General features: G+C 52.1%; 11 protein-coding genes across 11 annotated transcripts; 8 read left to right on the top strand and 3 right to left on the bottom strand.

Annotated features, from left to right (window-relative positions):
• Window positions 1-64: 64 nt before the first annotated feature.
• Window positions 65-1,635, bottom strand: M438DRAFT_134789 (uncharacterized protein). Its single transcript, XM_029898849.1, has 3 exons — window positions 1,106-1,635; window positions 948-1,055; window positions 65-514 (listed from the first exon to the last, which is right to left on the bottom strand). Exons 1-3 carry the CDS (start codon window positions 1,463-1,465, stop codon window positions 215-217), a joined length of 768 nt encoding a protein of 255 aa, XP_029764094.1. The 5' UTR covers window positions 1,466-1,635; the 3' UTR covers window positions 65-214.
• A 216-nt stretch (window positions 1,636-1,851) lies between these two features.
• On the top strand, window positions 1,852-2,821 carry M438DRAFT_312892 (acyl-CoA N-acyltransferase; the record flags this gene model as incomplete). The annotated part of the gene is made up of 2 exons (XM_029902533.1): window positions 1,852-1,980; window positions 2,174-2,821. The coding sequence occupies 2 exons, from the start codon at window positions 1,852-1,854 to the stop codon at window positions 2,681-2,683; spliced, it is 639 nt and encodes a 212-aa protein (XP_029764093.1). The 3' UTR covers window positions 2,684-2,821.
• A 572-nt stretch (window positions 2,822-3,393) lies between these two features.
• On the top strand, window positions 3,394-4,920 carry M438DRAFT_343027 (uncharacterized protein). Its single transcript, XM_029904890.1, has 3 exons — window positions 3,394-4,084; window positions 4,138-4,357; window positions 4,409-4,920. The coding sequence occupies exons 1-3, from the start codon at window positions 3,672-3,674 to the stop codon at window positions 4,718-4,720; spliced, it is 945 nt and encodes a 314-aa protein (XP_029764092.1). The 5' UTR covers window positions 3,394-3,671; the 3' UTR covers window positions 4,721-4,920.
• A 289-nt stretch (window positions 4,921-5,209) lies between these two features.
• M438DRAFT_343026 (uncharacterized protein) lies at window positions 5,210-7,606 on the top strand. The gene has a single exon (XM_029904889.1). The coding sequence runs from the start codon at window positions 5,442-5,444 to the stop codon at window positions 7,230-7,232; it is 1,791 nt and encodes a 596-aa protein (XP_029764091.1). The 5' UTR covers window positions 5,210-5,441; the 3' UTR covers window positions 7,233-7,606.
• On the top strand, window positions 7,508-8,204 carry M438DRAFT_352654 (acyl-CoA N-acyltransferase; the record flags this gene model as incomplete). The annotated part of the gene is made up of 3 exons (XM_029906806.1): window positions 7,508-7,619; window positions 7,654-7,911; window positions 7,960-8,204. The coding sequence occupies 3 exons, from the start codon at window positions 7,508-7,510 to the stop codon at window positions 8,202-8,204; spliced, it is 615 nt and encodes a 204-aa protein (XP_029764090.1).
• A 172-nt stretch (window positions 8,205-8,376) lies between these two features.
• M438DRAFT_290868 (uncharacterized protein) lies at window positions 8,377-9,701 on the top strand. The gene is made up of 4 exons (XM_029901726.1): window positions 8,377-8,788; window positions 8,849-8,952; window positions 9,007-9,424; window positions 9,486-9,701. Exons 1-4 carry the CDS (start codon window positions 8,579-8,581, stop codon window positions 9,549-9,551), a joined length of 798 nt encoding a protein of 265 aa, XP_029764089.1. The 5' UTR covers window positions 8,377-8,578; the 3' UTR covers window positions 9,552-9,701.
• A 190-nt stretch (window positions 9,702-9,891) lies between these two features.
• M438DRAFT_403216 (X-Pro dipeptidase) lies at window positions 9,892-11,750 on the top strand. The gene is made up of 4 exons (XM_029909644.1): window positions 9,892-10,109; window positions 10,192-10,217; window positions 10,326-10,487; window positions 10,536-11,750. The coding sequence occupies exons 1-4, from the start codon at window positions 9,957-9,959 to the stop codon at window positions 11,587-11,589; spliced, it is 1,395 nt and encodes a 464-aa protein (XP_029764088.1). The 5' UTR covers window positions 9,892-9,956; the 3' UTR covers window positions 11,590-11,750.
• Window positions 11,751-12,797: 1,047 nt separating this feature from the next.
• Window positions 12,798-13,619, top strand: M438DRAFT_403215 (uncharacterized protein; the record flags this gene model as incomplete). Its single annotated transcript, XM_029909643.1, has 1 exon — window positions 12,798-13,619. The coding sequence occupies one exon, from the start codon at window positions 12,798-12,800 to the stop codon at window positions 13,617-13,619; it is 822 nt and encodes a 273-aa protein (XP_029764087.1).
• A 2,280-nt stretch (window positions 13,620-15,899) lies between these two features.
• Window positions 15,900-18,262, bottom strand: M438DRAFT_332372 (DAO-domain-containing protein; the record flags this gene model as incomplete). The annotated part of the gene is made up of 4 exons (XM_029903501.1): window positions 15,900-15,988; window positions 16,049-17,365; window positions 17,420-17,679; window positions 17,736-18,262. 4 exons carry the CDS (start codon window positions 18,260-18,262, stop codon window positions 15,900-15,902), a joined length of 2,193 nt encoding a protein of 730 aa, XP_029764086.1.
• Window positions 18,263-19,051: 789 nt separating this feature from the next.
• On the bottom strand, window positions 19,052-20,677 carry M438DRAFT_332371 (mitochondrial putative 2-methylcitrate synthase; the record flags this gene model as incomplete). The annotated part of the gene is made up of 5 exons (XM_029903500.1): window positions 19,052-19,264; window positions 19,316-20,294; window positions 20,345-20,495; window positions 20,547-20,574; window positions 20,630-20,677. 5 exons carry the CDS (start codon window positions 20,675-20,677, stop codon window positions 19,052-19,054), a joined length of 1,419 nt encoding a protein of 472 aa, XP_029764085.1.
• Window positions 20,678-20,879: 202 nt separating this feature from the next.
• On the top strand, window positions 20,880-23,046 carry M438DRAFT_343020 (isocitrate lyase). Its single transcript, XM_029904888.1, has 3 exons — window positions 20,880-22,101; window positions 22,155-22,578; window positions 22,625-23,046. Exons 1-3 carry the CDS (start codon window positions 20,991-20,993, stop codon window positions 22,884-22,886), a joined length of 1,797 nt encoding a protein of 598 aa, XP_029764084.1. The 5' UTR covers window positions 20,880-20,990; the 3' UTR covers window positions 22,887-23,046.
• The last annotated feature ends 24 nt before the right edge of the window (window positions 23,047-23,070 follow it).

Below are 23,070 nucleotides of genomic sequence, written 5' to 3'. Positions count from 1 at the left end.
GCAGTGCCAACACCGCGAGCGATACCAGAGTAACGCTTGTCGATCAAACGCATGATGCCACAGTTTTCAGCGCAGCTTGGAGACATGATGGTAGTTTGGGCACCCGAATCGACAAAGGCCTTGAGCTTGTGGCCATTTACTTCACAGTTGATGTAGAGCATCGTCACACGGCCAAAAACTGGATAAGATTAGCACATGTGGCGGATTGTGGAGGCTAGATGGGCCTACCTTCGGGGTTGTGCTCGTAGGCATACTCCAAGTTCTCCATGACACGATCTTGACGGATGATTTCCTCAATCTTCTGCTGAGCCTCGATGTTGAAGGGGTCATCGTTCAGCAACTGCATCTGCTCGCGTCTCTCGCGCTCTCTAGACTCGGCCTGCTGGATAGAGCTGACGTACAGTTCACGGAAACGAGCGGGATCCGAGGCGGCGGCGGCCAACTCAGGTCTCTCCTGGCTGACCTGTTGCATGGCTTGGGGGTTGCCCAATAGCTGTAGACGCAGGGTCTCGATCTGGTCATTGCTGAAACGGCCTTGTTGCGGTGGCTGGGCTTGTGGTGGGCGGGCCTGCTGACGGGGCATGTTGTTCTGGTCGCGGACTAGCATGTAGAGCATCTCCCCATTCTTGATTCCTGCCTGTTCCAGAGTGTTTGTCTCGCCGACTACTGGAGCGCCGTTGAGGAAGAACTGGATCGAGGGGATGGGGAAGCCGGTGCCGTCGTGGACCTGCTTCTTGAGATCGGCAAGAGTGGACGAGATGTCGGCGTCGAGCGGTAGGAATTCCTCATCGAGAGCATGGCCGGGGGCGTTTATTTGAATGGTGACTTGCACCCTGTTCGATGGCGCATCAGCATGTGTGGTCGAAAACAGAATGTCCAGAATGGTCGAGTGTCACGGTACTCACATAGTTGCTGGACTGGGGGAGGCTGCCTTGCGTAGACGTGACTGGGATGGGGATATGCACGTCGCTGAAAGAGGTTGACAGGCGGCGAAAGAGGTTGGTCTTGTGTCTTGGATAGATGACCCGGCGTTGGTGATGTTCTTGGTTGTTGCACTTGGACGTGATGAGTAATGTGAACAGTGAGCGAGACTGTGAGAGTCTACCGTGACCGAAGCTCGTGGAAGCGCCTTGAAAGCTTGCGGAGGCAAAGGCGAGCAAGAGCCGTGAGAGTCTGGACGATCAACGACAGACACGTGGATTAGACTGCACAAGCATATATATTTTGAAATAACTGAAGCCCGCCTTCGCAGCCTGCTCCTGCTCCTGCTCCTACTCCTGCTCTTGCTTCTCCTGTCCGTTACCAAAGATGCGCCATGCAGCCGTGCATGACAAGTCGCTGGCAGATTGGCGGTCAAACATCTATCGCTGTCATGATGCTGCCGAGTGCCCCTCTTTTGTCGCCTTTGGTCGCATTCAAACCGCGTTTCTCCTTGATTGTTCTGCAGTCGTGCAGCTCTGTGCATCCCTCTCCTGTATCCTCATCTAAGCCTTTGACCTGTCAAGTCCATCATGGCTGAGACCTGTTTCTCGTTGTCTTGACGCGCTCTGATGCCATCCATCCTTCACCCCACCATGGCCCATGCGCATGCTGCCAGACGTCACTGCCAACCCGCAAGTCTGTGAGGCAGAATGCTTGAGTAACCCTTCGACAAACTCACTTCTTCTTTGCCAATTCTCGTCCTTTCTTTGAAACGATCACACGCCAGGGATTAATTTTGCCCTCACACCTATCTCCTTGCTTGTAATTCTCATCTCTGATCACCACGTGCCTCGTACCGACATGCCCCGCGATCTGGCCGGTTTGATGAGAGGCGATCAAGATGAACCCAAGGACAAGATCTCTCGTGATATGGAGAAGCAGGATCACCTTGCTGAGATCAAGCCTTACGTCCAGACTCTGACCACTTCCGACATTGACAGCGCTGTCAAGTTGGAGGACGCCACGTTCCCACCCGAAGAGCGTGCAACCAGAGAAAAGGTATCGTACTACCCTTCTTGCTGCATGATGCTTTCCCTTGCGGCCCCTACACGTGATTTGGTCGCCTACTCAACATAGCGCCAATCATCTTATGGCTATGGGAGCACCATCTGCATCTCTGTCCATTTCTCTTGACTTTGTGATTGAGACAAAGACTTATTCGACTATTGTAGCTAACGTACATTGCACACAGTTCGAGTATCGCTTCACGAAATGTGGTGGCCTCTGTCTCGGTCTCTTCACTTCTGTCGACATGAACAACCCTTCTTCTCCTCTTGCATCGGTTGAGACGGCATCCAGTGCTCACCATCTATACTCCGGAGCTCCGGCGCGCAAGTCTGTACTCCTTGCTCACTGTGTCGTGACCAAGACCACCAACCCTACTGTCATGGACGAGGACATGGAAGTTCCGAAAGACTGGAAAACTTCCGGTACCTCGTCAAGCAGCGTTGGCCACAGAGAAGAAGGCCGCACCATTGCTGTACACAGCCTGGCCGTCTTGCCATCCCTGCAAGGCCAAGGTCTTGGTTCGACTCTGCTCAAAGCCTTCTATCAGCGTATGGGCTATGTCCAGGCCGCTGACAGGATTGCTTTGCTTGCACACGGTGAGCTTGTCAAGTTCTACGAGAAGCTCGGATTTGAGAACAAGGGTCCCAGTAAGGCCACTTTCGGTGGCGGGAACTGGGTCGACATGGCAAGTTGACCTTCTGAAACTTCCCTTCCGGTCGCTAACCAGTTTTACCAGGTGCTTGAGTTGAAGGACAACCAAAAATGATGATACCATAGCTGCACAACAACGGATTACCAGTGTCGTTATGGATATTCACATGAGGATTGAGGCAGAGCTCTCGGACACGGTCCCGAGCAAGAAACAGTGCATGACATGGCCGAGTGCTGGTCACACGCATAGTACTTATGCAGCAGAGGCAGCAACGAGTCTGTGGTACCACGGACTGGGACAGAACAACTGCACGAAGATTGCTTTTGCTGTCTGCCTGGGTCCATGAGATGCGAGTTCAGAAGCTGAAGGTCGATACCAGTAGACCACCAGACTCTACATGTCTCGACTGCATCGTAATGGTTATACGTCCTCCTGAAACTCCTTGAAACCTTGTCCCCTGTCAACGTGCCACTCATAGCTTTAGCGGTGCCTCTTTGTTCTCGTCTATCAGGTCATGCATAACCTACTGACCTTTTGACACTCAAACCAGGTTTTGGCCGGTGTAATGCATGCATGCCGATCACACAACCATGCATATTGGGCACGCCCGCATGAGCACGAAAATCTACGACTGGTCACTTTTTGTTTCCATGCTCGGTACGGGCTTTGCGCGATGATGGCCTGGGCATCTATCACCATATCACACCTCCCTTACGAACCCAGCTAAGCGTTTCGAGTTTATAATCAAGCGCAGGGAGTCGGTTTGTCCGCAATTATCTCAAGCACCAGATGCTTCCGAAAGTCTAGCTATCCAAATGCACAGTGTCATTGTATATCCAGAGAGGCTCCGCTGAGAGCTCGAATTATTTGGCCTCTCACCGGACATCCCCTGATTTTCCAATCACATTGTGTGTATTTTGATGGATAGCTACATTGATCGCACGGCTCTTGGAGAGGGGGAAGCTACACCTTGTGGCTGGTGTCACATAGCTTGGCCGGCTGGTAGAAGGCAGGTACGAAGGTGTAGAACATGGAGAATTTCGCTCTCATGAACAGGCAAGTGCAATACAAGTACCTGCCTCAAGGCAACGAACAGGGAGCTTCTCGCCTTACTTCCCAGGGAGAACGCTCTCCTCCTTTCCCTTCTCATCATCAACACATCAAAGAACATCAATTATCATACCCACAAACACCCACAATGAAGTCAACTACTTACTCTCTGACCGCCCTCGCTGGCTTGCTGGCCCTCACGCACGCCACGCCTCTTCCGGCCGTCGTCGTCGCCCCGACCGATCTCGCCCTCAGGCAATGTGGAAGTCAGTGGTACAACCCCAGCAGTTATGCCTGCAGAGCTGGAGCCGATAGTAACGCCCTCTGCCCGGTCGTTAACGGCGAACCCATGGAAGAGTGTGCCGGCGCCTGCTACACACCTTACCGCTACAAGTTTGTCATCATTCATCCATCAGATCCATCACACAATCGCTAACGAACACCAGCTGCAACGGAACAGACCTCTCGGAGAAGCCAAGAAAGGCCAGCGGAACCTTCACCCTCACCGCCAGCAACCCTGACCAGGACTTCAGCGGCCAGCCTATCCAAGCCTCTGGCAACCACTTCTGGGTCGGAGGACACGCTGCCACCTACTGCCCATCGAACGTCGGAAGCATCTGCTCCTCCTTCCCCAATGACATGACCCTCATCGGCAACGGATACATGGTAAGCAAGAACGAAGCCCAGTGATGTAACAACACTAACCGAGCGACGCAGGCCACCGTGGTCCCGGGCGGACAAAGCATCTATTGGCAGAAAGACGGCGCTCTGGCCTTCACCCAAGCACACTCGTCGTCCCAGTGGAACCTCAGCTACTACGGTGGTGGCATCGCTTACGAGGGCGGCGGTTACTTCGGACCCAACGGCGAGGACCTGGTCACTTGCCCTGTCGTTCCCCCAGGCAGCAACACGACAGCCTGGCAACTCTTCGCACGTCTGGCTGGCGTCAGCTTCTCCAGCTCGTGTGTCGGTGTGTACGCTCTCGTCCACGACCAGAACATCACAGCCGGTGCTTGGCAGTACACCTAGAGTGGGTGTGGGACGAAAAGGCGATCGAGGGTGGAAAGGGGTAAGGCCTGTGGGGCTACTCACGAGTATGAGACAATCAAGTATGTATACCGAGACGCACAAGAAGGATTACGCAGGCGCGAAGGTCACTGCTGTTACATACTTTGGTTGGAGCTTTACTAGTAGTCAGCATCAAATATTACTCTGTTTTGTTACTCGAGCATCTTCAACTATGATCAAAGAGGGACCCAAGATCGTCACTCTCTCTAGGCTTGGAAGTGGTTTCGAGTGCCATCGTGCATATCTACAAGGCTGAATAACTCCAGGAATGGCCACGAGAGATGACTTTGTGCAAGTGTGAACAAGTTCAGGGACGCGTTTCGAAAATGAGGGCGCGATTGCTAGCGGCGGGACCGGAGGAACGCACGGACTGTATGACGAGGCACTGGCTTGGGGGTTCTCATGAGTCTTGGGGCTGTTGTCGAGATACCGAGGGGCATCAACTTGCATCTATCGCTCACATCTTTAGCGGCGACAAGCAATCTGTCCTTCCCTGCCTCGTACCGCTCGCAGATGCGTCCAACGTACACTGGAAGCTGCTTTCACGTACCAACGAGACGAGACATCGAGGAGCGGAAATAACAAGGCCGAGCTTATCCCCAGACGGAGTAGACAAGCAGCAGCAGCTACCCTACTTGTCCAGCAGGAGCCGTGACAGACCTGACCACATGTCTGTTGGGCCATGAGCTCGCGCACTAGCTCGACGACAGCACAGTCGTCGACCCTACGCCCAAGAGCTCCCAGACTCATCTCTGGTCTTGACGATGAAGCTCCAGCTACCCTGACCCCCATGGCACGCCATGCCTCGCCGCTACCTTCTCCTTTCGAGTCCCGCGAGCCATCGCCTATGCCGAGTACACGATTACCGCGAACTGCATCTTCTCAGACCGTCCGACCTGCGAAAAGCATGAGTCGGCTCGCTCCCGATCGCGCTCAGTCGCCCGCGACTCTGTCGGCCTTCTTCGGAGACTCATGGTCCGCTATACAGGGTATGGCCTCGGATCTACTGACTCCTGCTACTGGGAACTCAAAAGCAGGCGCTTCGCCTCGACGTCGTAAGCCTTCGATCAACTCGACTTCTACGCGGAACACCAGTGCCCCTCCGAAGCAATGGGGTGTTCCGACCACGACATCCTCCCCTGCCATCGGTGTGGGGTCGCACGAAGAGAGGGAGTCTTTGGTAAGAGCTGAAAAGAGGAGACAACTCATGAACGCAACCCCTGAACACAACACTATCGGCCACTACAAGCGTCGCTCTTCTGAAGATGGTCCCTCAGCTTCCGCTCCTCCCGAAAATGGTCATGACAGAGATGCCTTGGTCTATGTTCATCATGTCAAGCCTGACGATACGCTAGCCGGCATCACTATCAAATACAACATTCATCCGTCCGCTTTACGGCGAGCGAACCGTATGTGGCCTAATGATCGGATACAGGCTCGCAAGACCATCCTGCTTCCTGTTGATCAGTGTGCTGTGAAAGGTACTCGACTTAATGGGAGTGAGGACCTGTACCAGCTCACTCAGGAGAATAACCCGTTTCCGACCTCTATAGAGGAGGTCAAGACGCCCGTCCCGACGGGCAGGAAAAGGAATGAATCTGTATCCACAAATGGCGATCGCCCGTCATCTTCATCATGTCGTTCTTCCTACGATCCGGAAGCAACATGGGAGCACGATGCCTGGGTGTTACTGCCCAACAGCAAACAACCTACCGAGATCGCTCGCTCGTCCCGCCGTAACCTTGCGTTCTTCCCTCCCGCTCGACGAAAATCTCAGTCGTATTCGGATATCGACACACCCTCCGCCTCGCTCGATTTGAACCGTTCGGTGATACACGAGAACCCTCTGGATTCTCCCAAGCAAGAGGTTCCTCAACGACCGCGTGGGACCAGAAGGTTATCCAACGCCGGCAACGCTTATTTCCCAAGTTATCTGGCTGGTCCAGGAGGTGTTGGAACTATGGGCAAGAACGTCAAGTCACCGGGACCTGCTCAAGACGGCTTGAATAAGATGTTCGCTAGCCACCTTCCCAACGTTGCACCTCCGCCGAACCAATCAAACCTATATCTTCCAGACATTCCGACTTACTCCGATGATCCGAGTCCCTTTACGCCTGGGCTAACACATGCGCAATCGCCATCAATCAATATCGAGAACGTGGGCGCAGCGGTCGAAGGCTGGATGCGCAAGATGGCAGCAAAAGCCAGTACATCACGTGAACCGCAGTCAGGTCGAGGAGTAGCGAGTAGAGGGGGACCTAGCGGCATTGATGATTTGATCGAGATGGCCGAAGGCTTTGAAATTGGAGAGGATGAAGAGGACGAAGAACAGCATAGAGGGCGTCAAGGTTCTGAGAACAATGGTCGACCTGGCATGAGCAGTAGTGCTTCATTTGCGCATGCTGCGGCGCTCAAAGACAGAGCGAGGAGCGGCACCAGTGCGGGCGCTGGCAAGAGGGGCAAGGACGATTAATTGGGAGGTCTGAACTTGCTTGGTTTTTACATGGCATGGGTCTTGTTTTGTCATAGAAGTGTTCGATAGGCAACTTCATCGTCATGAACTTTATTTTTCCCTGAACACCATCAAGATTCGTGTATTCTAGCGCTTACTTCCAACATCTGCAAGCATTCGGCATGCATCAATACGAGATGGAGGGGACGATCAAAGGTAGTATGCAAGAAGACTTCATTCATAATAACCAGCGGAATCCCCCCAATCTTCGACATTCTTCTCAAACGCCTTTCACAATGACACTGGATCAGAAGAGCGGCCTCAGGCTCGAGTATGCGACTTCAGATGACGCAGAAGCAATCGCACCATTGTTCGCTCAATCCTTTCACGACCACGCCTACTTCCGTCGTATGATAACCCGATACAACAGAGACTCGAATAGCGTGGGCAGATATATTCCGTTTCGCGACCAAGGACTCAAGCACGATTTGTCTGAAAGTCACGGATGACGAGACAGGGCAGATTATCAGTCATGGACGGTGGGTAAGGCCTAAGAAAGAGGATGCAGATGCACAGCCAGGACATGAGGAAGAACGATGGAGTGCACTTGATCCATATCTCGATGTTGAGACTGCAGAGGCACTATTCGGAGCTTTCGAGAGGAATAGGCATGAGATGATGGAGGACCGAAAGCATTACTGTAAGCCATCCAGCCTGTCTCTCGACTGCAGTTGACATGATTGGTCAGACATGGAGCTACTCATGACAGCAGAAGGACACAAAGGTCGTGGTGCTGGAAGTCTCATTTTGAAACATGGAATTGCTCTGGCAGACGAGGCTCAAGTCGAATGTTACATAGACGCGTCACCAGCCGGAAGACGTCTGTACGAGCGACATGGCTTTGTGTTCTCCAAGCAAGAGAAGCTGCCCATGGATTACCAATACAACTTTGGTATCAGAATGCCACAGGTGCAAGGGAGAGAGAAGAAATAAGTAACGTAAAAGGAGACAGAAGGTACTAATTAAAGGACATGTTGGCGGGGAATTTGTAGAAAGTTTGAAACCTTGTTCAGGGGTGAGGCTGACGGAGATCGGCAGCTTGGAGAGAGGCGGACCGTGGACGACGAATGGCCAAGGCCTTGTCGCATCCATGTCGACTCTCGTATTTGTTGCCTTTTCCATATTGCTGTGACTTTTCGACCACCGGACAATCACACTCCTCTTCGCCGCTACCGCCTTCATACCCATACCATAAACGCCCGTCGCATCTCGAACCTCGCCCATCAGCTGCAGCACCGCCGACTGTCCCCCCCGTCGGGCCCCTCAACACCGCGCGTCGAAGAAACGCAATACACAATACACAAACAATGCGCTTCCAAGTCTTGACGGCGCTGGCCACTCTGGCAGCCACCGCCTTCGCCGATGTCGAATTCACATCTCCTGCTGCCGGCGTTCAGATCCCTGGAGGCACTGCCATGACAATCACCTGGACTGACGACGGAACATCGCCCACAATCGATCAATTCAGCGCCTACACCTTGAACCTCATGGCCGGTGGTGCCACGTCTGCCTCTGTCGTACGTTGAGTCGCTGTCAAAAATAATACATGGTCAAGTGCTGACCCACCCTCCCTACAGGCAGTTGCTGCCACCATCAAAACAAACGTCGCCTATGTAGGCACTACAGGCACCATCACCTTCACCGTTCCGCTCACCGCTGGTAAAACCTCGACTAACGGATAGTACGTCTTCGCCTCCCTATCTGTTCAAACCAATCCCTCTGATCTTCTCTCTAGCTTCTTGCAAATGGTTTCGGTCGGCGTCGACGGCGGCCAGGACATCGTCTACAGCAAGCGTTTCGGTCTCACAGGTATGACTGGCACTTTCAGCGCTGCTCAGATTGCAGGCATCACAGCCGTCGGTTCCAGTACTGCCGCCGGTCTTCCCGCTGCCCACAACTTGGCTGCTGCTGCTGCCACTGGCGCCGCCGCCATCGGTGGAGAGATGTACACCGTACCCTACCACCTCCAGACCGGCCTCATCAAGTACGCTCCCATTCAACCCATGCCCGGAACAAAGATCACCGCAAAGACCCCTTCCATGATGAACCCGAGCACGAGTTTCACCATCTTCAAGACATATGCGCCACCAGCTACCATCACCTACACCGCAACTGAGTCTCAGACTTTCACTGCCTCGAGTAGAGAGAACCCCGTAAGTCCAGACCTTCTTCACCACTGCTTCTGTACAGCTTTACTGACAAGTCTGGAAATAGGCATCTGCTGCTACTCAGCCCACCGCTGCCGATATGAAGAAATACCTCAATCGCTGGAAGGATTAGATCTCTGGGACTATTCCCGAATATTATGCTTCATGGGCGTTTTGTGTGTTTTCTGGAGTCTTATTACAAGTAATGGCACTACCCACGGACGGCGTTCTCAGACCTTTGTATTTTGGTTTTTGGTGCGAGGAGATGGTATAGCATTGATGCTGCGGCGACTTATGTATATTGAATGAACAATTATCGAACTATTCACCTCTGCGTGCCGACTCTTCTGCTTCAGAAAACCTCAAGCTATTCACTCTATACAGGCCAAATTAGGCAGGCGATCACCGTTCCTTGGCATTCCGTATCCTGATCAATCTGTGTGTTATCGAAACTCACGAACTGTCAAACTTTTGATTTTCGAACATTTGACCTCGTTTGACCCTTCCAGACCATTTCTAAATACCTCGAACATCAAACATGGGTCTCGCAAACCACGACCTTCCTCCCCCACCTTCGGGCAAATACCCCGCCAAGGCACACGCCAAACGTGTAGCTGAATTCATCGCCAAGAATGGCGGTCCCAAGGAGGGTGTTATCTACTTGGAGGCGCAGAAGACTGCTATGGTTGAAGTGAGTGTTCGCGCTGGTTCGGATGGTGGTGGTTGAACAGTGGCTAGTATGACATGTATGGCTTGCTGATGGAGTGGTATAGGATGATGACCAAGCTGCACACTTCCGGTAAGCCAACAAGTCCATCAATTTTTCTCAGATATTGTCTTCACAACCTGAAGCAATACAAGAAATAATCTATCTTCGATGCTTTTCGTGGAACTAACTTCTTCCTAGCCAACGTAGATTCTTTTACTACCTCTCTGGATGCGCCGTACCTGACGCATACCTTGCATACGACATCAAGAACGATCATCTGACACTCTTCATTCCCCCTATCGATCCTGAGGACGTCATCTGGTCAGGCTTACCACTTCTTGAGAAGGAAGCATTGGAGAAGTCAGTGATGTAATGATCGAAATTCGGGCTTCTATTAACTTCAGGCAGGTACGACATTGATGCTTGCAAGCCTTCCACAAAAGTCAACTCATACTTGACATCGCCTGAAACCCCTCACAAAACCATCTTGGCCATTCCCAAGCAAGTTGCAGACCATGTCACTTTCCTCTCCTTCGAGGAGACCAACTGGGACCTGCTCAAGAACGCAATCGAAAGATGCCGTGTTGTCAAGGACGAGCACGAAATTGGCCTCATCCGTCATGCCAATGCTATCTCTTCGCATGCTCACACAGAAGTCATGCGTATGGTCAAGAACGCACGTAACGAGAGAGAGCTTATGGGTACTTTCGTCGGCGCCTGCATCAGCAACGGTGGCCGTGAGCAAGCCTATGGATGTATCTGCGCTTCCGGTCCCAGCGCCGCAACCCTCCACTACGTTCACAACGATCTCCCTCTATCCGAAAAGCTGAACCTTCTCATCGATGCTGGATGCGAGTACAACTGCTACTGCTCAGATATCACCCGCACCTATCCTCTTCAAGGCAAATTCACAAAGGAGAGCCGTGAAATCTATGATATCGTCGACGAGATGCAAGCCGAATGCATGAAGGCATTGAAGGCCAACGTCACCTGGGAGGACCTTCACGCGCTCGCCCATGAGATCGCCATCGACGGCCTTCGTCGCCTCGGTATCCTGACTGGCGGCAACAAGAAGGAACTCTTCGACAGTCGCGTCTCTACTCTCTTCCTCCCTCACGGCCTCGGACACTATCTCGGCATGGACACACACGACTGCGGCGGCAATGCAGACTACGAAGACCCCGATCCCATGTTCCGCTACCTCCGCATCAGAGGTACCGTTCCTGCCAACTCAGTCGTCACCGTCGAGCCCGGCATTTACTTCTGCCGCTTCATCATCGAGCCCGCTCTTAAGGAGGAGAAGTTCGCCAAATTCGTGGATAAGAGTGTTTTGGCGAAGTATTGGGATGTCGGCGGTGTGCGTATCGAGGATGATGTGCTGGTCAAGGAGGATGGATGTGAGAACTTGACTACAGCACCTAGATCTTGGGATGAGGTTGAAGCTTTGATTCATTCGGTTTAGTATTTCTTTCATACATCAAGAATGACTGGAACTTATTAGGACACCCCCAACGCTGGTGCTCAAAGCTTTAATGTGCTGTAGGGATACAACAGTTCATCTTGTGTCAGTGTATTGCCCATTGAGAGTTTGAAGAAACAAAACCAAATGCTATCTTCTCCGGCTTACCCATTGTGATTGAGCGGTAAAATTGCACAAACATATTCGCGATGCTGTCGGTGGATGGTACACCGTTTTGTATTTTCAGGCGGTAGTGGTCTGTAACACCATGCACATCTTCGACATCGCGGCCCTGAAGTATAGGCAGGTTTCCATTGTGACTTCCAGTGGACTGCGTCTATGCGAGAAAAAATGGTGTACTTTTGCAGATACTGGAAGCTAGGTGCGCTCGAAATTGCAGGCGGCGAATACATAGGCCGCTGCTTCCGCTTCCGTAATCTTGCTCAATATTGCTATAGCCATTGCTTTGCCAGACTTCAAGATCATCACTAACTCTCTTGCAGAGTCAGAAAATGATGTGACCACGTTGGTCCCATCTTCTACTTCCAGATCTTCTAGCCGACACATATTACTACTGTTCTCCCTGGACCATTTCTGTCTCCTGGTCTCTATCACAAACCATCTTTGCAGCAATCATGTCATCAACGACAGAATACATACCTTGGACTCCGACCGAATGTATTGTCTTGGTCAGCCTTCCCTTGGAACTGATTCTAGAGATAACGGATCACCTTCCTGCATCCAGTACCGCTTGTCTAGCGTTGACATGCAAGGACCTTTTTTACAGCCCTCTACTAAAGATTATATGGACCAAAGGACTAGATCCAGCCGCTTCACCAGGGAAATGTTACGATACGGAGTACCCTTGCTATCCGGGTGTTGAGAATCGCAACCACGAGTACTTGGAACTCATGAGACTTCTGAGAAAGGATACACCTACACATTTACTATGCGACTATTGCCAAAAGTTTCATCCAAAACCGGAAGTGGGTAGGGGTGAGAAGCGTCTAGTGTGTCCGTCATCAGAGAAAACATCATGGCTATCGTGGCCGGAATTTGACGTCTGCCTACAATTTGAGAATGTTCAGATGGTCATGAACAGACACTGCTGGGGCGAAGCACACGGTGCGCCTCTGAACTCACTATCTCTGCACACCCCTTGAAAATTCGTCAACAACCAACAAGGCACACTTTTCTTGACCAAATTCGACATGGAGCCAAAGATTGTTGATGGCAGACTCATCCTACGTACGACACAGCGCGCCTTCTTCACCAAGGATCAAGCCCGCATAACCACTGTGGATTTCGTCAGAGACTCGGCAAATCTGTTCAAGGTCTGCAAGCATAAGATGACTCGATGTCTCGAACTCAATCTCGCCTCTTTGATGGAGGAAAGTGATTCGGATCTCAAGAAAGACCAGACCTACCGATCGAAATTGTTCGTCTGCTCGCGTTGCTCTGTGTTCCATGATATAAGCATACTTGAGAACGGACTGTTTGAAGAAGCTACAAGAGCCGATGCGGGTATGGAGTTTGTGCTACGAACATGGATGGATCTGGGCCAGTGCGAGCACACGTTCTCGCCATTGTGGCTTTCCGCAGCGGAACACAGCCATCCATATCCTACGACCACATGCAAGAAAGCAGAAAAGATCACTCGGCAAGGGTTCGACAAGGTCATTGGCGACGTCAAAGCCTCGAAATCGAAGGAGAGCCATAGTGCCATCACCCTATCGGCTATAGAAGGTGCTCTAGCCAAAACAGCAGAAGAAGGCGAGCAACTCTCACAACAAAACCACGAGCACATGAAAATTATTGCGGAGAACGGCCCAATTGCTACGGCATTGGGATACAGAGTTTCCAGCAAGGTGCAGAACCGACAAAGCCTTCGCGCAGGTGTTGGGGACAGATCAAGCAGTGTCTTCGAAGCAAGATACGTCGTCTTCTTCGAAAGCACAATCGTCATCGAGCACAAAAGGAGGTTCAAAGTGAGGACTACATGGAAAGATACTCGACCTTGGTTTGATGAGTGATGCATAACCAACAGCTCAAGATCATCAGACGGATATCATATCAACCTAGCTCAAATTCAAGCTTTTTCGTATCTTGAGAAGCGGTCCTGCTGTGATACATGACTTTGTCTGGAAATAAGGGTACCTCAAAAATGGTCAGTGCCACCGAAGCAGAATTCACCTCTCAATAGGCCAACGTTCATGTTCGACATGATCTTGCAATCTTAAGCATTTAAAAGGAGGCCGCATGATTCGCTGAGAGTATCCATTGTGACTTGTTTTTGTTGAACAAGAGGGAGGGGTTTCGCCATGCCTGTCTTACAGTATCATTCGAAAGTCTGAGATTGCACTCGGTCTCTCGGCCTCTCAATGGACAGTCGATGGATCGAAAAATAACTGTGCATGCGATGGGGTACGAAGGGATATGCACACGCAAATACACATGAAGAAAGGTGTTCCACCCAAGACGCAACAACACCCCTCCCTCCTTCCGGCAATCGACACCGCAGTATTTGCAGAGAATAACGCATACCTAAGCAAATACAACGAAATCACGAAAATCTTGAAGGAAGCACGCCAAAATATCCGCGACATACCCATGGAAATCGTGGCCGAATGCGAGCTCAACCACGTACCAAGGCGAGTTTTGACAATACCGGAAGAAGTGGATGCCGTCAAGAGGGCGAGAAGTATCATACACGATCACGAGCTTCGGATTTTGGCATCCAGGAGTCGATGGGAAAAGGTCAAGGCCGGGTTGTATTGGGTGTTCGTAAGCAGACGAACATTGTCGACGACTGATTTGTTTCTCTTGATTGCAGCAACTGCTTAGATGTATGCAAGAACCATCGCGCCGAGATCGCACTACTCCATCTCTCCATCAGAGCTGCGTACATGGCTGTCAAAATGCACGATGTTTTTGAGATCGACGTGGTTGTCCAGAGAGAGCTAGCGGCCAGTATTCGTAAACATGTCAGGGGTAAATTCGTCCTTGAGGTTGTCGATTTCCAGGTTTGGACTCTCAGTGGAGGCATCACTGATCCGATTTATGTTTGTGCACATCTACAGCTTTTGATCGCGATGAATAATCCAATGGAGATATCACTGCGTCTGTATTCATATGCCATCTTGATCCTGCTCAATGCTCTCAGCCTACGACACAGTTGTCAGTTCTAACGTGTAGAAATGCAAGGTGATTTCCAGAATGAGTTCTTGCCCATTGAGAGACGAAATGAGCACTTGCGATCTTGAGCTTCCGATGGAGGCATACTCGCTTTTAAGGAACGTTTGTGCATTTCTACAGCATTATTGTGTCGAACTAAACTTGTAGGAGAGCTTTGAGCTCCTCCTTTTTCCGGGTGTTGTTGATCCTGCTTGATGCTCTCAGTGGGACGCGACTGCGGATATATACCTATAGAAATGCACAATGGTTTCGCGAATAGGGCGCGGGCCACTGTGAGGCATATTGATATGCTCTCGTTGTCCAGAGTATCCAGATTGAAGATTAGATTGGACCTCTCCTTTCTAAGAGACCCCTTCATGTCTGACTATGAACAGGCAGAATGTTTTTTTGTAGCTCGACAAGAATGTCTTTCAAGAGTAGTAGTCCGACATGCTCACATTGGACATGACCTACCACTCAAAAACCATCGTGCCTTTCTACAGCCTCCCTGTAAGCCTCGGTGGTCCTGAGAGCTAGAATCTCAGGAGTTCGAGGGAAGTCGCGAGGGCTGTGAAACTCCTTGCCAAGTTGAGATGCTTTCGTATCGCTGTTGAGGCGTTTCGCCATGGCAAGCGCTACTGACAATGTTGCAAGAAAGTAATGTTTGCGAATTGACAGACGAGGTCCGAGAGAAGGAGGCCTCAGTCGAAGAAGCATGCAGCCGAGGCGTTCTCAACGCTTGCATTTTGTGTTCGGAACATGAGTGAGACACTTCCCAAAGCCGAGCGGCCGCCCTCGGGCCAATACTTTTGGCCATAACATACATCCACAACAATCACTTGCGATGAAAGAGCGGAACGAGAATATAGAGATAAAAAAAACGTAGGAAATTTCAAGTAAGGTATCCTAGATGAAGCAATGAAAACCAACGTGTGTGGGAGAAAAAAGAGGTCGAAGGAAAATAGGACGACAGGCGCAATAAATCCAAGATTCCTGCTCTCGAGCGCCTTTGATGCTTTTTCTTCTCATCCACGTTCCATGCCTCGCATTATGTACAACTTCTTCATCTTTCTGAAAGTGTGTATCCACCACCTATTCTGTGTGTGGACTTCGTGTCTTTAATCGTAACAGCTTCTTGCTTATTTGTTGACGGGCGAGTCGGCCTCGATGGTGGGGTTCTCGCCGTGAGCGAACTTGGAGTCGGTCTCGAGGGGCTCTTGGGGCTTGTCTGGGAGGAATGCGTTAGTAAGAGTCGGTGTAAGTAGTTACGGGAATGGAGTGTGCTTACCGTGACGGGCATAGAGGTTGTACTCCTCGTCAGTGTACTTGCCGACCTTGCCGGACTCGACATCAGAGCGGGTCAGAGAGAGCTTGCCCTTGGGCAGACCCATGCTGCCGAGGTACTGAACAGCGTCCTTCCACTCCTTGTCCTGTCTCGACTTGCTCCACTTGTACTCCTCGGTCATCATGTCAATAACCTTGGGCAGAGCCTCGAGAGCAGCCTGGGCGTTCAAGAAAGCAAGACGGGTACGGCGGGCAATGACATCGACAGCGGTCTCGGCGTACTCGTGGCGCATGGCGTAGCGAACCTCACCGTCAACGAAGGGGTAGAGCTCGGAGATACGGGTGCCACGGACGGGGAAGCGTTGCTCGGTAGGGGCGCAGAGGGCAGCAACCTGCCATGCACGGTCACCGTAGGACTCGGCGAGATGCTGAGCGACCTCGGTCTCAATACCGTAGTGCTGGATCAGGTTGATGAACAGAGTCTTGCTCCAGCCGTGAGCACCGACGAGTCTGACCTGGTGAGTCTGGCAGCTTCCATCGAGGGTAGCAGCGTCGTTGAATCTCGATGAGCCGGAAACACGAGGGGGGTTGGGCAGGGGACCAGTGGTGAGCTTGAATTCCTTGATGGCTTCGTCGACAGTCTCCTCGGCCATTTGACGGTAAGTGGTCCACTTGCCACCGGAACAGGTGATCAGACCGCTGTCGCTAGTGGTGACGAGATGGTTACGGACGAGACCTTCAGACTTGGCCTTGTTGGGGTCGCGGACAAGAGGACGGATACCAGACCAGGCGGCGAGGACGTCACCGCGGCGGACAGTAATTTCGGGTTGGAGGTAGTTCTTGACTTCGGAGAGGATCCAGTTGATCTCCTCCTCGCCGGCAATGGGGTTTTGGTTGATGTCGCAAGGAGTGTCGGTGGTACCAGCGATGGTGTTGCCCTGCCAGGGAAGGAAGAAGATAACACGGCCGTCAGAGGTGTGAGGATCGATCATACCCATGTTCTTGGGAGCGTAGTAACCAGGAAGAATAACGTGCACACCGGAAGAGGGGGCGACAATCTCAGCGACCTTCTGGTCATCCATCTTGCGGATAGAGTCAGTGAAAGGACCAGTGGCGTTGATGACACCCTTTGCGCGAATGTTGAACTCGTCGGAGCTGCCGTTGGCATCAGCGACCAGATCCCTGACGCGAGCACCATTGAGTCTGCCGTTCTCGTCCTTGGTAAGAGAGGTAACTTCGATGTGGTTGACAACAGTTGCACCGTAAAGAGCAGCAGTCATGCCGAGAGAGACGTTCATGCGGGAGTCGTTGTGAGCACCATCTGCCGCTGTTAGAGAATGCAATTACAGGCGAGATCGAGAATCCTAGGACTTACCGTAGTAGACAAGAGCACCAACCAAGTTGTCCTTCTTCAGCATGGGGAATGCGTTGAGAGCCTTGGACTTGGTCATGAAGTAGGAACTTTCGATGTTTTCAGAGCCAGCGAGGAAATCGTAGAACTTGGTGCCTGCCCAGAAGTAGGGTGCTTGCCACCACTTGTTGATAGGAATCATAATAGGGAGCCATGACGAGAGATGAGGAGCGGTATCCAAGAAGAAGCGGCGCTCACGGAGAGCCTCCTTGACGAGCTTGTATCTTTACGGGTCATCAGCATGGAGAGCAATTGTACAAGTGGATCAATGTAAACGCACTGGTTGTAGTCGAGTTCCCAGACAGCCTTTTCGAGATATCTAACACCACCGTGGACGAGCTTGGTACTCTTGGAGCTAGTACCCGAGGCGAAATCGTCTCTCTCGACCATGGCGACCTTCAAGCCACGAGTGGCAGCATCGAGGGCGATACCGGTGCCGGTTGCACCAGCGCCAATGACCAAGAGATCGTATTCCTCGCCCTTGCTACCTTGGTTGTCGGCCTGGACATCGCCAGACGAGCCGGTTACAGCCTTGGCAACCTTGTTTCCGGCATCCTTCAGGGCACCAGTGACGGCGCCTGCAGAAGCCTTGAGGTCGGCGATTTGAGCGGCGCGAGACTTGATCTCAGGGAAGTTGGGAGGGTTGAAGACACCGCCCTCGCCGTAGGTTGGCGGCGGAACAGCAGCGGCCTCTGAACCAGGGATCTCGCGGGGTCTGTAGATGGTGTAGAGACCACCTGCACCGACGGCACCGGCGGCCGAGGCGTATCCCAATGCGCGGAAGAAACGATTCGATCGACTCGCCATCCTCAGTTGATTGTGAATGAAGGAAGAAGAGAGGGGAGAGGGGTCGCGGCGAGAAAAGGTTTCAAGAATCCGCAAGGATTGCGCTCTTGGTGAGAGTCGGCTATGATGCAACGGATGTCAAAGCTTGTGGGTATTCTCCACGGTGATGGAGGATTCGAGTGGACATGGTCCTTGGAGCGGCGCTACCACGGTCCCTTATGAGGACCTTCTCCACGGGCAATTATTGGATACATTGAGGGGCCGCATCCTGATTCCTGACAGTCATTTCTCACTGCGCGCGCTGCTCCTTCCGCGCCGTGACGGCGGAATTTGTATGCCCGGAGCGCATTTGCATGTGATGGTGAGCTGTTCAGGCCGCGACCGAGGGAGCTCAGCTGTCCTTCGTTTCCGCCAATCAGGGATAACTCCGAGAGACGCAGGGTAGCCCCTGTGGCAGAATCGCAGGCACTCCGATTTGGGTTGATCAACTTTTCGTCCTCATCTTGGCACTCACGATGATCAATCAACAACTCGGACGATCTTTTCTAACAACAGCATGAATGAATCGGCGAGTGCCCGTCATACTCCGATCATACTCGCTCTGTACCTTGATTTGTGTCAAACACGCCCGGTTACGGCGGACAGGAAATAACCCGGATCTGTGATTGCCCATGGCATTGCTGGAATCTTTCTGCTTTCGTTCTTGTCGCTACCATGTCTTTGAAGGCCGCGCCCGCCCATGCTAATCAAAATCTACCATATCTTTCATCCCAGGACGTCTAGTCATGTTCCGTCTATTCATTGCGCCGATCATGCCTCTGCGGCCTTCAACAATCCCTTCAAATCAATGCTCTTGGGTCTCTCAATGGGAAGACCCAATGCTCTGTCCCAGATGAGCTGTGCGAGCGGACCGAGGCCTCTGCTGACACCGAAGATGGCTGTGTAGTACAGTGTCTCGCGGAAGCCGTAGTGGTGGAAGAGTACTCCTGAGCCGGAGTCGACGTTGGGGTACGGGTTCTTTGTCTGTCTTGGAGTCAGCATTGAGGACTACGAAAAGAGTTGGATGTAACATACCTTGCCGTGTTCGCTGAGCACATTGGGCGCGATCTGCGAGTTGGTCTTGACAAGCTGGAACAGGCTGTTGTTCTTGATGTCCTCGTGAGCATCACCAAATGCGAGCAAGGCGTCGAATCTGGGATCAGGTTTGCGCAGCACTGCATGACCGAAACCAGGGATCACACGTCCGCTGTTAAGTGTGCTCCACAGATAGTCCTTGACATCCTTCTCGGAGAAGTCGTTTCCGATGTGGTCCCGCATTTGCAGAATCCATCGAAGGACCTCCTGAGCTGCTAGACCATGGAGAGGACCAGCAAGACCTTGCAAACCGGCCGAGTATGACAAGAAAGCGTCTGAGAGAGCAGAGCCAACCAGGTGGGTCGAGTGGGCAGAAACATTGCCTCCCTCGTGATCGCCGTGCAATGCGCAGTAGAGTCTGAGTAGGTCTTGGAAGCCTTCGTTCTCCTTGCCACCCTTGCCCAGCATGGCAGCATAGTTGTAACACCAATCTTGCTCCGGATCAGGCTGGGCAGGAAGAGCACCACCCCCATTGTAAGAGTTCTGGTAGATCTTGGCTGCGATGGTAGGAAGCTTGGCAATGAGGGAGATGGAGTCCTCGTAGGTTGGCTCCCAGTAGTCGGCCTTGTTCAATCCCTTCTCATAGGCCTTTGCAAAGACACTGGTCTTGTTGAGGGCAGACACGGCGCATGCGAACTGCGTCATGGGGTGCATGTCCGGCGGGAAGTTGTCCAGCATGGTCTCGACGTAGTCAGGCAATGCAGCCTTCTGTGCCAGCTCGCGAGAGAAGGCGCGCACCTGGTTGGTGGTTGGTACTTCACCAGTAAGAAGCAGCCAAAACATGGACTCGGGCAGCATTTCTGATCCAGTCTTGCCCTTCGGAAGCTGCTCCTGGCAGTCCTTGATGGTGCGGCCGTGGAAGCGAATGCCTTCATTGGCGTCGAGGACTGAACCTTCCCAGATCATGGCCGTAAGACCTCTGCTTGCGCTTAGCTTGATGGAGTTCTCGAGTTGGAGGATCAGGCGTACCTCATTCCACCAAGAGTGTTCTCGACCTTCACGGAACCAATGCTCTTCGAAGCATGGCTCTTGACTTGCTTGAGAAGATCACGTTTGGCAGGGATAACTTTTGCAAGCGTGTCTTTGAGGGTTGGCTCGGTACTTGTTGCGAAGCCTTGTTCTGCGCCTTACTGTGAGTATCCCGACCAAGATGCGCATCTGTTTTACATACGAGACAGAGTTGGGCGGTAGTTGGTAGCCTGTTCATGAATCGTTAGCTGTGTCGGAATTGAGTGGGACAAGCTTGTCACTTACCTTGACATTTCTGAAAGCCCTCAGGGCAGTGCGTGAATTTGAAGTCATGTTGAGTGTTCTGGAAGACAGTATCTCAGGTACTGTCTCTGACAATAACAAAAGATGGCTCGAGGAAGCACCTTAGATATCGAGGCGCCCTTCGTCACTACAGGCGCTGCGGGGAATGCGGAGGTGCTGTCACTGGCCGCTGCGAACGTGGGGTGAGGGCCGAGGTGTCGGTTGCTTCGGTTATGACGCCCGGAGCGATGGACCCTTGGACCTTCACTCCGTGACGGCCGCAATACCCGCCAGTTGGCAGCAGTGCGAGAAGATATCCTCAAGATTCTGCGACCGGAAGTTCGAGTGCACTACAACCCACAGCATGCGTCGGGCAACCATCCAGTGTCTCCAGCGGCGGCCATTGTCGAGGGCCCATCTTGCAGCTCGCCCTACCTCTCGCTTCATCTCAGCGAGCTCGATCCGGATGTCTGCATCTCTGAAGTCGGTCAGTCCTCCTTTGCCTTCAGCAGATCCTACATCCTCATTCCAGCTGTTGTCAACGGAAGAGAAAGTTGGAGAATCTGAAGATACAGTATTCAATGACCAAGTCAAACAAGTCCAAGAGTGGTGGGCTTCGCCCAGATACAAGGGCATCAAAAGACCCTATTCTGCAGAAGATGTCGTCAGCAAGCGAGGAACCTTACAACAAGTCTACCCGTCTTCGTTGATGGCCAGGAAACTATTCAATCTTCTGGAAGAACGAGCTGCCAAGGGAGAGCCTGTACATACAATGGGAGCCATCGATCCTGTGCAGATGACACAGCAAGCACCTCATCAAGAAATTCTCTATGTATCTGGATGGGCCTGTTCTTCCGTCTTGACTAGCACAAACGAGGTTTCTCCCGACTTTGGTGACTATCCTTACAACACAGTTCCCAACCAGGTGCAACGTCTTTTCAAAGCACAGCAATTGCACGACAGAAAGCACTATGACGCAAGGAGGAAGATGTCTCCCGAGGACAGGAAGAAGACGCCGTATACTGATTATCTTCGACCAATTGTCGCAGACGGAGACACCGGGCACGGTGGTCTTTCCGCAGTATTGAAGCTGGCTAAGCTGTTTGCCGAGAATGGAGCTGCAGCTGTACACTTCGAGGACCAACTACATGGCGGTAAGAAGTGTGGCCACTTGGCAGGCAAGGTTCTGGTTCCGGTTGGCGAACACATCAACCGCCTAGTCGCGACACGCTTCCAATGGGATATGATGGGTTGTGAAAACTTGGTCATCGCCCGTACGGATTCTGAAAGTGGCAAGCTGTTGAGCAGCGCTATAGATGCTCGCGACCATGAATATATCCTTGGTTCGACCGAAGATATCGAGCCTTTGGCAGAAACACTCCAAGTCATGGAACAGGAAGGTGCAACAGGTGCTGAAATCGACGCCTACGAGGCCAAGTGGACCAAAGAGCACAAACTTGTCACGTTCGATGAGGGTAAGTCAATCACACTTGCAAACATGACGCATATTCTGATGTCCTCACTCTAGCTGCCATCGCCCACATCAAGTCTCAGACTTCCGACTCCGAGAAGGTCTGCAAATATGGAAGTGAGATCGCTGCAAACCGTAACCGACCCCTGAACAGCCGTCGTCAGCTTGCTGCATCCATCGCAGGTTCTCCCGTCCAGTTCAGTTGGGATGTGCCACGCACGAAGGAAGGCTTCTATCACTACCGTGCCGGGCTTGCCGCGGCAACAAAGCGCGCAATCGAGTTTGCCCCATTCGCCGATCTGCTATGGCTCGAGACTGGCGACCCGAGTGTGCAAAAAGCTGCAGGCTTCGCCAAAGAAATCAGAGATGTGTGTCCCGGAAAGAAACTCGTGTACAACCTCAGTCCCAGCTTCAATTGGATGGGCCATGGATTTAGCGAAGACCAACTTAAGAACTTCATCTGGGACCTGGGCAAGGAAGGGTAAGCAATACGTACCAGACTACGGATTCGACTGACACATCTACAGATTTGTTCTTCAGCTCATCTCACTGGCTGGTCTTCACAGTACTGCCACGATCACCAACGAGCTCGCCAAGGGGTTCAAGACCGACGGCATGCTAGCATATGTCAACCTCGTCCAACGTCGTGAGCGCGAGCTTGGTTGTGACGTCCTCACACATCAGAAATGGAGCGGTGCAAGCTATCTGGACGGCATTCTGGGTAGCATTCAGAGCGGTAGCAGTAGCAGCAAGAGTATGGGTGAAGGTAACACGGAAGGAAGCTTCTAGGCAGACAAGTTGGACTGAGTAAATTTCGACTTGATTGATCTGTCTGGCTCCTGGGATTCAGCTTCAGTCATGTCTATAAGCTATCACAAACGAACAGAACATCACTCTCGCATATGGAACAGTCTCTGTCAAATTATCACTAGAAGTTTTCGGTCCCACACTATAAGAGCTGAACATGTCAGGA

The sequence above is a fragment of the Aureobasidium pullulans genome (assembly GCF_000721785.1).
Source record: "Aureobasidium pullulans EXF-150 unplaced genomic scaffold scaffold_3, whole genome shotgun sequence".
NCBI classification, from domain to species: Eukaryota; Fungi; Ascomycota; class Dothideomycetes; order Dothideales; family Saccotheciaceae; genus Aureobasidium; species Aureobasidium pullulans.
Note: the sequence above shows the minus strand (reverse complement) of the source record. Positions and strands in the feature narration are given on the sequence as shown.

Coding starts and splice junctions, on each gene's coding strand:
- M438DRAFT_134789 (XM_029898849.1), bottom strand. CDS start 1,465: ATGCACAGAGCTGCACGACTGCAGAACAATCAAGGAGAAACGCGGTTT. Junction 1,056..1,105: donor TTCCACGAGCTTCGGTCACG/GTAGACTCTCAC, acceptor ATCACGTCCAAG/TGCAACAACCAAGAACATCA. Junction 515..947: donor ACGTGCATATCCCCATCCCA/GTCACGTCTACG, acceptor AGCAATGACCAG/ATCGAGACCCTGCGTCTACA.
- M438DRAFT_343027 (XM_029904890.1), top strand. CDS start 3,672: ATGGAGAATTTCGCTCTCATGAACAGGCAAGTGCAATACAAGTACCTG. Junction 4,085..4,137: donor TACACACCTTACCGCTACAA/GTTTGTCATCAT, acceptor AACGAACACCAG/CTGCAACGGAACAGACCTCT. Junction 4,358..4,408: donor TCATCGGCAACGGATACATG/GTAAGCAAGAAC, acceptor CGAGCGACGCAG/GCCACCGTGGTCCCGGGCGG.
- M438DRAFT_343026 (XM_029904889.1), top strand. CDS start 5,442: ATGAGCTCGCGCACTAGCTCGACGACAGCACAGTCGTCGACCCTACGC.
- M438DRAFT_290868 (XM_029901726.1), top strand. CDS start 8,579: ATGCGCTTCCAAGTCTTGACGGCGCTGGCCACTCTGGCAGCCACCGCC. Junction 8,789..8,848: donor GTGCCACGTCTGCCTCTGTC/GTACGTTGAGTC, acceptor CCCTCCCTACAG/GCAGTTGCTGCCACCATCAA. Junction 8,953..9,006: donor AAAACCTCGACTAACGGATA/GTACGTCTTCGC, acceptor TCTTCTCTCTAG/CTTCTTGCAAATGGTTTCGG.
- M438DRAFT_403216 (XM_029909644.1), top strand. CDS start 9,957: ATGGGTCTCGCAAACCACGACCTTCCTCCCCCACCTTCGGGCAAATAC. Junction 10,110..10,191: donor AGAAGACTGCTATGGTTGAA/GTGAGTGTTCGC, acceptor GGAGTGGTATAG/GATGATGACCAAGCTGCACA. Junction 10,218..10,325: donor GACCAAGCTGCACACTTCCG/GTAAGCCAACAA, acceptor ACTTCTTCCTAG/CCAACGTAGATTCTTTTACT.
- M438DRAFT_343020 (XM_029904888.1), top strand. CDS start 20,991: ATGCGTCGGGCAACCATCCAGTGTCTCCAGCGGCGGCCATTGTCGAGG. Junction 22,102..22,154: donor ACTTGTCACGTTCGATGAGG/GTAAGTCAATCA, acceptor TCCTCACTCTAG/CTGCCATCGCCCACATCAAG. Junction 22,579..22,624: donor TGGGACCTGGGCAAGGAAGG/GTAAGCAATACG, acceptor ACACATCTACAG/ATTTGTTCTTCAGCTCATCT.